This window comes from Pezoporus occidentalis, unplaced genomic scaffold (assembly GCF_034315485.1).
Source record: "Pezoporus occidentalis ecotype Australia unplaced genomic scaffold, CSIRO_AGI_Poc_V1 ctg314, whole genome shotgun sequence".
Taxonomy (NCBI): Eukaryota; Metazoa; Chordata; class Aves; order Psittaciformes; family Psittacidae; genus Pezoporus; species Pezoporus occidentalis.
In genome coordinates, this window is record NW_026915095.1 from 322,472 (window position 1) to 338,222 (window position 15,751).

General features: G+C 52.0%; 1 protein-coding gene across 1 annotated transcript; it reads left to right on the forward strand.

Moving 5' to 3' along the window:
• The first annotated feature begins 942 nt into the window (after positions 1-942).
• HOXC4 (homeobox C4) lies at positions 943-2,791 on the forward strand. The gene is made up of 2 exons (XM_062628370.1): positions 943-1,539; positions 2,132-2,791. Exons 1-2 carry the CDS (start codon positions 996-998, stop codon positions 2,479-2,481), a joined length of 894 nt encoding a protein of 297 aa, XP_062484354.1. The 5' UTR covers positions 943-995; the 3' UTR covers positions 2,482-2,791.
• Positions 2,792-15,751: the final 12,960 nt, after the last annotated feature.

A 15,751-nucleotide genomic window follows, 5' to 3' on the forward strand; every position in this document is an offset into this window, starting at 1 on the left:
TATATACCCCCCATATATATGGATTTTTGTGTGTATATATGTAATTTCATATATAAATATAGATATATACGCCCCTACCCGCGCCCGAGCTTGAGGATGGGGAGGTCAATGCCCAAAGCAAGGGTCAAGCGGCCTGGGGTGCTGCACACGCCTGGCCATGGCACCCCATGGGTACCTCACCTACAGCACCAGGGTGAGGAAGATGCAGGGTGCTGCCCCCACCCCCCAAAATCATAGACACCCCCCCCAATCCCTCCTGCTTTGCTTTAAGGCCGGGGCTAAGCAAAGCGGGGGCATTTTGGGGGTGTCCTCGTTGTCTATGGGGGGAGCCCCAGATTCGCCCTGCCTTTACCGCTGGTTGTAGGCAGGGAGAAGGGGGGGGCAAACCTGCCTCTACCTTCCAGGTAACGCCCCCCCTACCTCCCAAATAGGTGCTGCTGCTGTTTAACCCTCTCCCCTCCGGGATGGGAGGGTTCAGGTTGGGGAGGGGGGGGGCCCAACGTACCCTGGCCCCCTCCCCAGTATTGGGGGGCAGATGGGGGGCTACTGGGGGAAGAGTCTGGGGGGGGGGTCTGAAGGGTCAATGCAGCTGGGAGGGGGGGGCACACCTCCATGCACACACTTACACCGGGGGGGGGGGGGGGGGGCTCATTGTTCCCAGCTCAGATGGCGGGGGGATGCCCAGTGCCCCCCCCGTTCACCCCCCTTCCACACTAACCCTTACCCCCTCCCCTCACCCTTACACCCCCCCCCTCCCTCCCTAGGGGTGTCTCCCCTATGGCGTGCATATCCCCCCCCCAGCCACCCAGAGGCGCGGTGATGGCCGCATTGATGCGCATCTCCCGTTCCCATGGTCCCATCATCATCATCATTCCTCCCCACCCCCCCCCCCACCCCAACCAAGCCCCCCCCCCCAATTTGGGTGCATTTTGCAGGAGCTTTTGGTTCCTAATCCGGGGCCTGGGCTGGCGGGTGTGATTGGCCGCGGCTGTCACATGGTGAAAGTAACTTTACGGGGTCGCCAGCTAGTAGGAGGGCTTTATGGAGCAGAAAAACGACAAAGCGAGAAAAATTATTTTCCACTCCAGAAATTAATGATCATGAGCTCTTATTTGATGGACTCTAACTACATCGATCCGAAATTTCCTCCATGCGAGGAATATTCGCAAAATAATTACATCCCAGACCACAGTCCGGAGTATTATAGCCGGGGCAGGGAGCCCAGCTACCAGCACCACCCGGAGCTGTACCCGGTACCGCGACCCTCCTTCCCCGACCGGCCCTTCGGCTGCGGGGGGCTCCAGGCACCCGGCAACCCGGCCACGCTCCAAAGGGGACCGGGGCCAGCTCCAGGAGGGCAGCACCTCTCAGAGAAAGCGCAGCAGCTCTGCGAGCAAGCTGCCTTGTCCTCCTCCTCCTCCACCACTCCTTCCCCAGCCCCTCCAGCCTGCAGCCAGCCAAACCCCGAGCATCCCACCAGCACAGCATCCAAACAGCCCATAGTCTATCCCTGGATGAAAAAAATCCACGTCAGTACTGGTATGCAACTTTTATTTTCCTCTTCTGTCTCTCGGCTCTTCTTTTCACACCATGCTCGCTCCCTCTCGCTCTCTTCCTCTCTTTTATTTCCTTCCCTTCCATGAGAGGCTTTGGGTTAGCACAATTGAACTGGATTTACGACTCCGAATGGGTAATTACACCCACCATAAATTTTATAGCCGAGCTACTGTGGGCAGCCTTAGCCATGTGGCTCGCTCTGTTATGTATGTGTGAAACTCCGAAAGCTTTGTAAGGGGTGCATAAATAATTCAGTCTTTTGAGCCAGGGAAACCCCTTCCTATTAGAATAGAAACTCTTGAGCTGCCCAAAGTTCTTTATTACCTATTTAGCCTATTACTTTTGTGTTTTTTTCCCTCCCCACCCCCCCCCCCGGCTCCTCCAGTCCCCTCTCTCCATCCACGCTGATTTTCCTTGTGTGTTTTTTATTTTTTTGTTGTATTTTTTCCTTTTATTTTGTATTTTTTTCCTTTCCTTTCTTTTGTTGTTTGTTTTTTTTTTTTTTTGCCTTTTTTCTTTTGTTCTTTTTTTTTTTTTTTTTTTTCGTTGTTGTTTTCCTTCCCCTCCTTTCCAGTGAACCCCAATTACAATGGAGGCGAACCCAAGCGATCCAGGACAGCTTACACCAGGCAGCAGGTTCTGGAGCTGGAGAAGGAGTTTCACTATAACAGGTACCTGACCCGGCGGCGGCGCATCGAGATCGCCCACTCGCTTTGCCTCTCCGAGCGCCAGATCAAAATCTGGTTTCAGAACAGGCGGATGAAGTGGAAAAAAGACCACAGGCTGCCCAACACCAAAGTACGGGCAGCACCGGCAGCCCCCGCCGCCGCCTCCTCCACCGCCCCGGCGAGCACGGCCGCGGGCGATGAGCTGCCCTCGGCCGCCGCGCAGGACCCGCGCACGGAGGATATCACCAGGTTATAAACCCCCTCACCCCAACCCCAACCCCAAGCCCCGCACACAAATGACTCTGGATTATTTATAGAATCTAATATATATATATATATATTTTGGTTCTTTCCCTTCCCCCCTCTTTTCCCCCCCCCTCGTAGTTCTTTTCTTATGATAATAATAAGAATGATGATGATGATGATGATGATTTTTTTCCTGTGCGTATAAAACCCAACGGGTGTCCCGTCGTCGTCGTCGTCCCCTCACCCCCCACCCCCCCCCAAGACCACGGGCTTTAGGTGCATGTCCGGTAGCATGAGGCCAGGTGTCTGTACCTGCGGGGTTCTTTCTTTTTTTTTTTGTGTGTTTTTTTTAACGCCGTTTCAAGGGTTTTATTTATTTTTTGAAGAGCTGGGGGATGGGGAGGGAGCTGGGGGGGATGGGGAAGGGAAAAGAAGGCAAAAGGGAATCTTCTGTTGGCTGAATGGAAATGGAGAAATGATGGGAATATTGGACGCCAAAAGCAGACGAACCAACAGCAAAACAAAAGGGAAATGTAGGTATTCCCCCCCCCCCCCCCCGTTTTATTTTTCTCTGCATTACAAATGCACAATGAGCGAAGGAAGTTCTTTTGTAGCAAGGTGGTGTTGGGGGGGGGGGGGAAGCTTTAAAATCGCTAGAAAACGGGAAAATAAAGGGCAAACAAAACGCTACGAAGCAGCACACGAGGCTTTGCTGGGCAAACTGAGAAGGCAAAGGGCAGTGCGAGAGAGCCCGAGTGGCAGATGGCAAGAAATCAAAGCAGAAGAAGGTTTGAAGCAGTCGGTAGCGAGGGCTTTATTTATATTATATTTTTTTTTCTTTTTTTTGTCGTGCTTATTTGTGGTTTTTTGGACCCATTTTGACCTGCTCATTGTAAACTTGCAATAAAGAGTTTTAGTGTGTACGTGGAAGTCCCAGTGTTCAATAAACCAGTCAGTGTGAATTAGTTTTACTTCTATGTCTGGTGACTTATTTGATCCCCTATATCCTCTCCCCCCCCCCCAACACCCCCCCCCCCCATCAAACCCACCCCAAAATCATCATAATAAGGATAAGAAAACGCTGGGACAATGTGCAATGGAGCCCATGTGCACCAGCGGCTGCTTAAGTTCAGTTGAAGCAAGCCTAAAGATAACTCTCAGCTCCAGGGTTTTTAGGGCATCACCACTGCCTTCTGAATGTCAGCACATAAAAAATGGGGGTAAAAAAGGAGGAATTGGGGCTTTTCAGGCAAGGGCTGTGCATTGGGGGTCGCTTCCAGGCTTGTCTCTGTGTTTTCTTGCCCACCCCGCAGAAAATGGGTTGGGGTTAGGTCCTCTTTGAACTTTTTCTCGTGGTGTTTTTGCAGTTTTATTATTATTATTATTATTATTATTGCTAATCATTATTATTATTATTACTACTATTATTATTATTACTATTTCTCCTGCTGTCGTGGTGCCCTCGCATCGACTCATTCAAGCCAAGAAGTCACATTGAATTTTGCCCGGTAATGAAAAGCCTCTTTAATAATAATAATAATAATAATAATAATGGGAATAATGGCAGTAATAGCGTTAATAACCCCAAGTCATTGCTCCTGGCCTTTGGAGGCGGCCTGCGCGTTGCCAGCAATAGGGGGATTTTAGGGTAAAACCTGGGTGTCCCCCTCCATGCCTGAGCAAGGCAGGGCAGGGGGTGCAGAGGGAGACGCTGGGCTTGAGCTTTCCCTGCTTTGTTGGTGAATGAGGCCTTGGTTTGGGAAGTTCGCTGCTTAAAAATCCCTATGGAAAGAGGCTGGGAGAGGGAGGCCTGCTGGAAGTGCCCCCCCCCCGCAAGCCTGGGACCTTGAGGTGTTGGATGGGAGCCTTTGCCAGCATCTTTATGGGGGTTTTATTCTCTTTATCTGTTTGCTTTCCCCCTCTCCACCATCGATTTAAGCTTCCAGGGAACAGATTATGGTCTCAGGCCCCTTTGTGATGGCTGGGGATGGAGGGGGAGAGGAAGGTTCCCATTTATCCCGAGGAGTTTGTATGGAAAAGCTCATCCTCTTCTTTTCCCCTTCCCCTCTTTCACATCCTCCTTCAGTGATATTAATACAAGGATGAGGCTGGAAAGAGAAAAGATATCGACAGGACCCGGAACCATTCCATCTCCTCTACGGAGCAGGGAAAGGTGTTGGGAGCCAGTTGGGATTTGGGCTTTTTCCAAGGGAGATCCCAGCCTGTGCAGCTAAGGAGCAGAAGGCAGATAAAACCCAGGCCTGAAACCACAAAATAGGGTAAAATAGAGTAAACGAGAGCCAAAGAGAGTAAGATGAAGTAGAGCAAAGTAGAGTAAAACGGAGCAAAACAGAGGAAAATAGAGCAAAATAGAATACTAACCTAGAGATAAGATAAAGCAAGATAAAATAAGAAATCATAAGATAAGAGAACGTAAGATAAAAGAAGATGATGTAAGACTAAAAAACAATAATAAAATAAAATAAAATGGAATAAAATTAAATAACGAGCAGGAAACAGCACCTAAAGCTCGGCCCATCCCGTGGGAAGTTGGGTATCTTTAATGTCGTCTTATATAGGCAAGAAATCAAAGCAGAAAGAGGGCGATCGGGGGAAAGGGATCAGGAAGGGGAGAACGAGAGGTTTAGAGCAGGGAAAAGCAGTAAAACCGCGGGGAAGGGGCAGCCCCAGGTGCTGGGATGTGGGTGCTCCCCCCCCCCCCCCCCCAGCCTCCCAATGCCCCCAAGCTGAGGCAAGGCAGCCCCCAAAATCACCTCGGGGATGAGGGGCAGAGCTGGGCATCTGCAGTGCTGCGGGCTGGGCTGGAGGCAGGAGGAGGAGGAGGAGGGTGGGAGGAAGGAGCATGGCTCCAGGTTGGGTTTCTCCCTCTTGGATATGGGGGATGTTGGAGTTTGGAGCTGTGGGAAGGGGCTTTGGGGGGCGGTGCTGTACCCCCAGGCTGAGTGTATCCAATGGGGGGGGGTGCTGGGGGTGGCAGGACCCATGGGTGCCCAGGGTGGGCTCCTGCCTACGGGAGGGTCCTCACCCCGCATCTCCCCCCCCGCTTTGGCTGTGGTGCAGAGGGAGAGGGGAAATTACATGAGCAAGGCTGGGGGGGTAGGAAAAAAGGGGGGGGGGGGAATGGAGAGAAAGGAGGGAAAAAAGGGGGAAAAGGGAAAAGAGTAGGAAAGGGGAGAGGAAGGAAAGAGGGAAATAAAGAGTAAAAAGAAAGGGGAAAAAAGGGGAGAAAAAGGGAGAAAGGGGAAAAAATGTGGCGAAGAGGGGAAGGGGAGAAAAAGGGGGGAAAAGGGGGAAGTGGGAAAAAAGGGAGAAAAAAGAGAAAAAGAGGGAGAAAAAAGGAGAAAAAAGGGAAAGGGAAAAAGGGGGAAGAGGGGAAAGGGGGGAAGGAGAAAAAAAGGGGGAATTGGAAAAAAAAGAGGAAAAGGGGGGAAATGGGAAAAATGAAAAGGGAGCGGGAAGAGGAAAAAAGGGGAAAAAGGAGGAAAAAGGGGGAGAAACAAGGGGGAAAGGAGAAAAAAGGAGGAAAGGAAAGGAAGAAAGGGAAACTAGGGGATATAAGGGTAAAAGTAGGGGGGAAAAGGGGGGCAAAGAAGGGAGGAAACGGCTGTTGGTGCTGCAGGAGCCGGAGCCAGGCTCCCTTTTAGGCTCCGGCCGCCTCCATGGAAAGAGGCTCCATGGAAAGAAACTTTCTGGAAGTTTGGGGGGGGGGGGGGGAGAGGCCGGAGAGGGTTCACAGGGAGGGCAAAGCGGTGGGGGCTGACCCCGACCCTTCTGACCCGTCGCCTCCCCCCCGTGTCCCCCCCGGGGTCCGCGGACACCCATTTAGAGGCTCCGAGGCTGTTCCGAAGGGCTTTGAGGGGGGGGGGTCCCATAGGGATGGGGCTGTGTGGGGAGGGGGCAGATGCGCTGCGTGTTGTGGCATTGTCTCCACGCCAAAATAAGCCGGGAGAAACAAGGGGAGAGAAGGGTGAAGTGGCGGCCAAACTTCCCTCCCTTCTTTTCCTCCAGAGATGCTCTGCCTCCCGGCTGGTCCAGGAGCGCTCCCAGCCACGTAAGTAACCCCGATCTGAGGCAACAAAAATGACGAATAAAAATGAAAATAGCTTAAAATAACTTAAAGATCTGTTTAAAAAAAAAAAATTATCAAATCAGAGCAAAAAAAAAAAAAAAAAAAGGAGACCCTGGGAGTTTGGGAGGTGAGAAACAGGGTGCAGGAGGAGGGGGAAGCAGGGATTTGATGGCGATGCAAAAGAACCCCGGCTTTCCCCAGCGGGATGGAGCTGCGGGACAGACGGGCAGGCAGAGAGAGACACAGGGCTGGATGCAGAGCTGCAAGGAAGCAATGCCCCCCCCCCGCTTCCCCTATCCCCAGAGCTCATCCCTGCGCTCTGTGCCCCCCAGCACCTATAGATGTGGCTGCAGGAGGTACCCCCCCCCCCCCCCCCCTCCGGCGGCTGCATTGTTCAATGCTGGGATAATTCGCTTTACTTTGCTTATTGGGCTATAAAACTCCCAGCAACAACGTGTTTCTGGAGGCTCAAATGAACATCTGAGGCCAGGGCGCTTCCCCCCCCCCCCCCCTTTCTCCCCCCTTCTTTTATGTTCTTCGAGTCCAATTTGTTTTGAAGTTCCCCTGATAAGTTTTTACCGGTTCCTTTCGCAGCTCCCTCTTTATTTTATGCGATTTCTGTTTTTAGCTCCGCTTCTCTCGAAGCAGCTTCGCAAAGGGGCTCGGGCTTTGAGAGGGCTCCAAAGTCGCTTTACGAAGGGTTTAACTGGCAATAAAAGCTGGGCGATGGGAGGGGGGAAAGGGTGAGGAAGTCTTTGTATCCAGAGCCTGCGAGGGCTGGTAACCCCTCTTAGATCTACATCAGCAGGCTGCGAGATTGACCTTCCTGTATTGCCTGTTAGGAAGGAAAAGGGATGAACCAGGGCCAATAACAGCTCCAGAGATGCTATGGGGAGATAACTGCGAGGGGTCCCCGTTTGAACTTTCCCGTTTGATTTTTGATGCGCTGGAAACACATATTCCCCCCCCCCCCCTCCCCTTTTCCCCTTCCCTTTATCGCCCCAGGGCTCTCCTGTTGAGCTGGAGGGGGGTTTAGCTCGTAGTTCACACGCATTACGGCTCCTTCCAGCACTTTCCTCGCAGCCCTCTCCCGTTGAACCCCTTCCATCCCCGGCGTTAATTGGAATTAAAAGCCAAAACACGCGCCTGGGGTTAAACGAGTGAGTTACGGGCTCGCCCCGGCCCTGACAGCACCTCCAACGGGCGGCGTTTATTTATCGCGCTCTCCTCTATCATTACACGCAGATAGAGTTTTATGGACTTCCTCATCTGTCGCCGTGATTAATTCTGATGGGCGAGGGACCAAGCGGAACATTTTACCTGTTCCCTCGTGTTAAAACGGGGTTTTTGGGGGCAGTGAAATCCCCTCGTTTCCTCCCCAAGCAGCAGCAGCAGCAGCCACGGTGAGGATGCTGGCTGGGGTTTTCAGTTGTGAGGTTGTGATGGGTTTAATTCCCCTGCTCGCTGGCGTCTTCGCTTCAGGGCGAGCGGTTCCATCCCTTCCATTATTTTGGGGGGGAGGAAAAGGGATTTTCAAGGGGATTTTCCCTTCCCAGCTTGGGAAAGGAACGCGCATGGGATGGCGGAGTGAGCGAAAGAAAGAAGAGGTAAAGGAATGAAGCAGCGGAGGGAGCTGGATGATTCCCTTCTTCCTCCCCATTCTCTTCAGGAACGTTTTGCCTTGCTCTCTAATCCATGGCAAAATTGGCCGAGCCGTGGAATGGAGAAGCTGGAAAAGGGAGAGTTGGGACCGCTCCCTGCTTCCCAAGGGAGATTTGGCTCTATCCCCCCCCCAAGAAACTCTGCTTTTGGTGCATTTATCCCCTTCCTTCTCGCCTGCTTCCCGAGGAGTTTGCGGCCCCGATGACACTTTTGGATCCCTCGCTCTTCCTCCGAGGAAGAGGATGGGGTTTCCCTATCCGGAAAATAAGGAATTCTGGCAGGGAATGAGCTTGTTTCTCCCGCCGGGGGTGGCAGGAGGCTTTGGGGAAAGGGTTCCTCCAAACTTCAGGTGGGTTTAGGCTGGTTTTGAGCCTTTATTCCCCCTGTCCTGCTTGGGGGCTGCTCTTTCTGACAGCTGCCAATCAAAGCAGCCTCATCCCAGGCGTGGGGGGGCTCTTGCTGCCCCCTCCCTGCCTTATTTAGGGGGAATTAAGGACAAGAAGGAGCAACCCCCCCCCATTTCTTTGGCAGAACCCCTCCATTTGGGTGAGAAACAACAAAACACCCCTAAAGGGAAGAAGCTCCCCCCGCTCTGCCATCATAAAAATAGCGATTTTTAGCCCCCAAAAGGGGGTGGAAGGTGGGACACGAGAGGTGATTTATGGCCAGAGCATCTCCCACCGCCCCCCAAATCCTTCTTTCCCCCCCTTTTCCAAGATGCTGCTGCTGCGGCTCCACCCTCGTTCCCCCCCTTTCCCCATCCCCATCCCCATCCCTCCTCTTCCTCTCCTTGGGAGCCGCTCGCTTTTTTATTCCCAATTAATTCCTTGATTGTGCAATCAGAAACTTAAACAAGCTGAAAGCGCTTTGCGGACCGGGAATTCGGGGCTGTTTGATGCTGCTGATTATTTATTTATCCTCTTTTTAATGACCAAACCGGTGCATTCCAACCCTCCTGCTCTTTCGGCCCCCTCCATCCCCCCTAGACCTGCGGAGCGATGCGCATCAGGGGCATGATGCCCAAACGCATCGATGCCTGCCTCGAATGGGGTCCTTTTAACCCAAAAATGTGTTTCTGGGGGGGGGGTGTGGGGTGTGTTTTGAAGCAGAGCCTGTGGATTTATGGACAGGGACCTCGAAGGGCAGGCAGGGATGCATTTATAATGATAGGTTATAATTATCCCCCGGGTTTATAGGGACAATTAGAGGCACCCAAGGCAGAGAGCGCAGCCGGCGATGCCTGGGGAGGGATAAAGCGGGGACCCCCACTCGCGGCCCAGGTACATCCCGACGGGATTGACCACCCCAACTTCCCATTGATTCCTATTCCTCCTGAATCCCTCCAGGCTGCTTCAAACCCCACGATACCCCCCCCGGGTTTAAAGATCCCCCCGCTGTCTCCCTATTTTAATCCTGTTTCTTCCTTTCTCCCACCTCTTTTCCTATTTTATTCCTATTTTCCCTTTCCCAGCCTTTGATTCCTATTTATTCCTATTTTCCTGCCTAATTCCTATTTTATTCCTGTTTTTCCTGTCTTATTCCTATTTGATTCCTATTTTCCTGCCTAATTCCTATTTTATTCCTGTTTTCCCTGTCTTATTCCTATTTTATTCCTATTTTCCCTGTCTTATTCCTATTTTATTCCTATTTTCCCTGTCTTATTCCTATTTCATTTCTATGTATTCTTCTTTTCCCGATTTTATTCCTACTTACTCCCATTTTTCTATTTTATTCCTATTTTTCCTTCTTTATGCCTATTTTTTACTTTTTTTCCCTATTTTTTCCTATCTTATCCTTACTTCCGCTATTTATTTCCTATTTTATTCACATTTTATTCCTATTTCTTCTATTTCCTCCTATTTCTTCCCAGTTCTCTATTTTTCTATCTTTCCACCTTTTTCTCCTTTATTCCCGCTTTATTCCTATATTTTCCCATTTATTCCCATTTTCCTTATTTCAGCCTTATTTTCCCCTATTTTTCTCCTATTTTTTCACATTTTCCCTGTTTTACTCCGATTTTTTTTACCATTTTCCCTATTTTACTCCTATTTTTCCCTACTTTACGTCTATTTTTTCCTATTTTATCCCCATTTCCCCCATCTTTCCCCCTCTTTTAATCCCCCTTTTCTCCTCTTTATCCCCCCTTCCCATGCCCAGATTCATTTTTGGAGGTCGAGGAGGCTCCTTTCCCAAAGGAGGATGCGAGATAAAACCCAGACCCCCCCCCCACCACCTCCATTGACCCCCTGGACCACCCCGGCCCCCCCCCAGCCCCATCCCAGGATCCTTGAAGTGCCTCCCAATGTTTAAAGAGCCCCTAAAGTGTTTACGTCCAGGTTGGCTCCACATTAACCGGGTCACGACCCTGCCTTTGGACACAGGGACAAAGGGGACTGGGGTTGGGGGTTGAACCCGCAGGTTCTGATGGCCCCAAACACCCTGGGGCGGGGGGGGGTGTGTGTGTGTGTTTGAATCCATCCCTTTTTATTTTATAATATCAATTATTTTATTCTTATTTTAAGGCTATTTAGGAATTCTCCTTACTTTGGGGGTGGGGCAGGGTAAAACCTTGCTCTTGGGAGCCTTTAAACCCCCCCTCTTCTTCTTCCCCCCCCCCCCCCCCCAAAAAAAAAGCTCCTTTTGGAGGAAGAAAAACCCTCCTCCTCCTTCTCCTTAAAGTCTTAATTCCACCTTGGAAATGGGTTTATTCCCCCCACCACCACCACCTCCTTTACCTTTACTTTTGACTCCGCTTTTTCCCAATTCCTCTGCGGAATCGGGGCTGGAAAAGGTTGATTTAAGGCTGGATTTGGAAGGGGGAAGGGGGGGAAGCATCCAAACAGCGGCCGAACGGGCCTTTGAGCAAGTTTGGCCGTGATAATAGCCATAAATAACGTTTATAGATTGGGTTTAATGGGGGGGATTGGGGGGTGTTTTCCCGTTTGGGGATGTCAAAACCCGGCTTCAGCCCTTCGGGAGCATCTTTAATTCTTCGGGGTATTTATTAGCAACGATACGCGGGGCCTGATGGCGCTAATGGGGAGCAGTGATTGCAGGCGGTGTTAATTGCGCCGAGACCTGATTAGAGCTCATCACACCGCTGCTGGAAATACCGGCTCCGCTGTCGTGATTGTGCCTGTCGCGATACCCGCCCGTGTACTTTGCCCTGGACCTCGCATCCCGCTGCTCCAAGGTGCGGGGGGGAGGGGGGGGGAAAGGCGAATATTCGGTTCATTAGGGATAATGGTGAGGTTGTGATGGGTTTAATCCTGCTTTTTACTTGTTCATCCCAATAATTCCCGGTTGAAGCTTCTCCTTCCTGGAAAAACGATCCCGGGAAGGGGGTTAAATAGGGAATGGGGCGCAGGAGGGATGTAGGAAGAGGGGGAATCGCAGAGCTATGGGGAGGGGGGATTGTTCTCGCATCTCGTCGCATTTAGGGGTCACACTGATTTGGGGGGGGGGGTAGATAGGGCAGGGCCCTAAATGACCCCCCCCCCCCCCGCTTTTTGTTTGAGGGGGTTGGGATTGAAATACCCCCCCACACCCCTCCCGGGCTGGAGAGCATCTTTCCGTCAGGAAAAGGGCTTTTTCCCTCCTTATCTGAGGAGATAAGAGAGGGAAAGGTCCCTGCAGAGGTCAGGGACAGAGAAAGCCCTGGTCGAGGTGTGGGGCTGGGCACATGTTGGGGGGGGGGGGAGGTCATAGGAGGCTGTGAAGGGGAGGGGGTGAGGGGATGGAGTCCTGGGGCACGCAGATGTGGGGGGCCTGTGGTAGGAAGCTGGCCAGATGTGGGGTGATGCTCAAATGAGGGGTGATGCTCAGATGAGGGGAAATGCCCAGATGTGGGGCGTTGACGTTGGGGGGCATCCAAGTGTGGGTGCTGATGTGGGTGGGGGTGTTCAGTTGTGGGGTGCTGCTCTTTGAGGATGCTCAGGTCTGGGATGCAGCAGGATGAGGGTGCCCAGATTGTGGGGTGCAGGCCTGCTTAGGCATACAGATGTGGGGCATCACCCTAAGATGCTGACCAGAAGTGGGGTATCACCATGCAATGGGGAGGGGGGTGGTGGTGTCCAGGTGTGGGGTATCACTGTAAGATGCTGTCCAGATGTGGGGCTGACACGTCGGTTGCTGCTTGAATACCAGGGGGCATCACCTCGATGGGGGTACCAGATGTGGGTGTCACTATAGGATGTTGCCCAGATGTGGGGTGTCACTGTGGGATGTTGTCCAGATGTGGAGGTTGCCACCTTGGGTGCTGCTTGGACTGGGGGGGGGGGTTCACCTCAACGGCAGTGTCAGATGTGGGGTGTCACTGTAAGATGCTATCCAGATGTGGGGCTACCTCCTCGGATGCTGCTGGGATATGGGGCGCTACCCACCCGGGTGCTGGGTGCTACCCACATCCAGCTGTGGGGTGCCTCTTCCCCATCACCTCCATGGTGCGCACATGTGCATGAGCATCCTTGCACATCCACCCCGGGGGGGGCCCATGTGGGGGACACCCCCCCCCTCAGCCCCACTCTGTGTGCTCCAGGGACCGTGTCCATCCTTTCCTCCGGCACACGTGGCTCCTGCCTTGCCTTTTCCCATTGGAAAGCCAGGGAATTCCTTGGGAAGGCCTCCCGCGGGTGTCTGGCAGCGCCAAGCCGTAAATCCAAGTGCTTTATAGCCCTGCCAGCAGCTGTTTTAAAGCCCTTTCCCCCCCGCCCCGGCACCGCCGTTCATCTCCCACCCTCCAGGCCTGAGGCTCATTCACCTTCTCCTCGCTCCCATCCCGAATTTTCCCTCTTTAGACCCCACTAAATCCCTTTGGATCCTCGCTAAGCAGCTCCCGGAGCAGCAAATCCCCCCCAACTCCTCGCTGCTGAGCAGCTCCCACATTCCCCCATCGCTGCATCCCAAAGGGCTGGGTTTGGGAAGCCCATCGGGAAAGATGCCTATGAGGGAAGGGAGCAACGATGCTTCCCTCTATGTCCTTTAGTTTCAGTGCAGCAGGGGGGAATATTCACCCAGCGAGGGGCTGGAAGGTGGAATCCATTGTTTCCTAGAATAGCTTCCCCCAAAAAATAGCTAAAAATGAGGATTTTTGCTCTATATTGGAAAAATCAGCAAAAAAATCCCTATGAATAACGTCGGAAAAGCCTGATTTTTGCCCTTTTCCCCCTCCACACGCATTGCTTTCCATCGGGTGCTGCCCTACGGAAGTTGGGGCTGGACGTGGGCGCATCCCTTCCCTTCCCCGCACCCCTCGCATGGAGGATGCGGTCCCCAGCCCCACGGTAACCATGGCAATGGGGATGTGGAGCATCCGGAGCCCTTCTCTGGTCCCTCTCGCCCTCGTTAGCGGCGGCTGCCGCGCTCCTGCCATGCCGCCCGTATTTATCTTGATTAGCCCAACGCTCCCCGACCCCAAAGCGCTGCTGCTGCTGCTGGAGACGAGCAACGGGATCTGGGCGCGTTTGTTCGAGCATTCCCAGCCCTGGATGCAAAGGGGGGGGGCAAATTCCTTCCTTTCCCTTCCCTTCATCCCGAGCATCACCCCCATTGCCACGGCTACAACCTCAATCTCCCGGCCGGCGAAGCAGCATCCATAAAGGATGCTCTGAATTAAGGGTTTGGATGTGTTTCTCCCCAAAGAACAGGGATTGGAGGCTTTTCCTTCAGCCAAACGTGGTAAAAGCAAGGGGTGGGGGAGCGGGGGTGCCCCATGGGACCCCTCGTTTGGTTAAAACACCCTCGTTTTGGGGGGAAAGAAAGCAGAAAAGGTCATTTCTTGCCTGGGAGGACTTCATTCCGTGCGTGTTCCCGCTCTCACTTCCCTTCCTTTAGGCCCTTTTTAGGTTGAAAGCAGGGTTTTGGGGTGCATCGGGGCTGTGGCATCACGGAGGGGGTATTGGGGAGGTGATGGGGGGGGGACACGACGCCGGTTGCTTTCATTATCTCGTCATTGGCTTTCAGTGCATTGGGGGGGGTTATAGGGATAGGGGGGCTATAGGGTGGACAGACCCACCCCATATATGATGTTATATGTGGTACCTGTGCTTGCAGAGAGGAATGTGATACCTTTACATACGTGTTCATGCATGTGTGTGACCGTGATACCTTTACACATGTGTTCACGTGTGTGACCGTGATACCTTTACACATGTGTTCACGTGTGTGACCATGTTAACTTTACACACGTGTTCATGCATGTGTGTGACCACAATACCTTTACACATGTGTTCATGCATGTGTGTGACCGTGATACCTTTACACATGTGTTCACGTGTGTGACGGTGTTAACTTTACATACGTGTTCATGCATGTGTGTGACCGTGATACCTTTACACACGTGTTTATGCATGTGTGTGACCATGATACCTTTACACATGTGTTCATGCATGTGTGTGACCGTGATACCTTAACACATGTGTTCATGCATGTGTGTGACTGTGATACCTTTACACACCGGTTCATGTGTGTGTGACCATGATACCTTTACACACGTGTTCATGTGTGTGTCCATGATACCTTTACACACGTGTTCATGCATGTGTGTGATGGTGGTACCTTTACACATGTGTTACACATGTGTTCATCCTTTACACACATGTTATGTGTGATACCTTTACACACGTGTTCATGTGTGTGACCATGATACCTTTACACACGTGTTCATGCATGTGTGTGACCATGATACCTTTACACACGTGTTCATGTGTGTGTGACCATGATACCTTGACACACGTGTTCACGCATGTGTGTGACCATGATACCTTTACACACATGTTCATGTGTTCACGTGTGTGACCGTGATACCTTTACACACGTGTTCATGTGTGTGACCATGATACCTTTACACACGTGTTCACGCATGTGTGTGACCATGATACCTTTACACACATGTTCACGTGTGTGACCATGATACCTTTACACACGTGTTCATGCATGTGTGTGACCACAATACCTTTACACACGTGTTCATGCATGTGTGTGATTGTAATACCTTTACACACATGTTCATGTGTGTGTGACCATAATACCTTTACACACGTGTTCATGCATGTGTGTGATGGTGGTACTTTTACACATGTGTTCATCCGTCTATGTGACCGTGATACCTTTACACACGTGTTCATGTGTGTGTGACCGTGATACCTTTACACACGTGTTCATGTGTGTGTGACCGTGATACCTTTACACACGTGTTCATGCGTGTGCCTGCACACAGGAAGGTGATACCTATACATACGTTTGCACGCGTCTGTGATACCTTTGCACTCGTGTGCACCCCTGTTCCTTTGAACATACCTTCACATGCGTGTTCACGAGCGGGTGCCAGTGGGACATCCCATGTACCTGTGTGTGCCCGGTGGAAACCCACATGCCTGGCACATGTGTGTGCACACGCGTGGAGCGGGTGATGCTGAGCTGCTCTCCCCCCCCCCGTGCAACACCACCCCCCATTGAGGCCCCAGTGTTGGAGGGCTGCTTCCCACCCCCTTGTCCCATCCAGAGGTCAGGTTTGGGGGGAGCCCCTTTA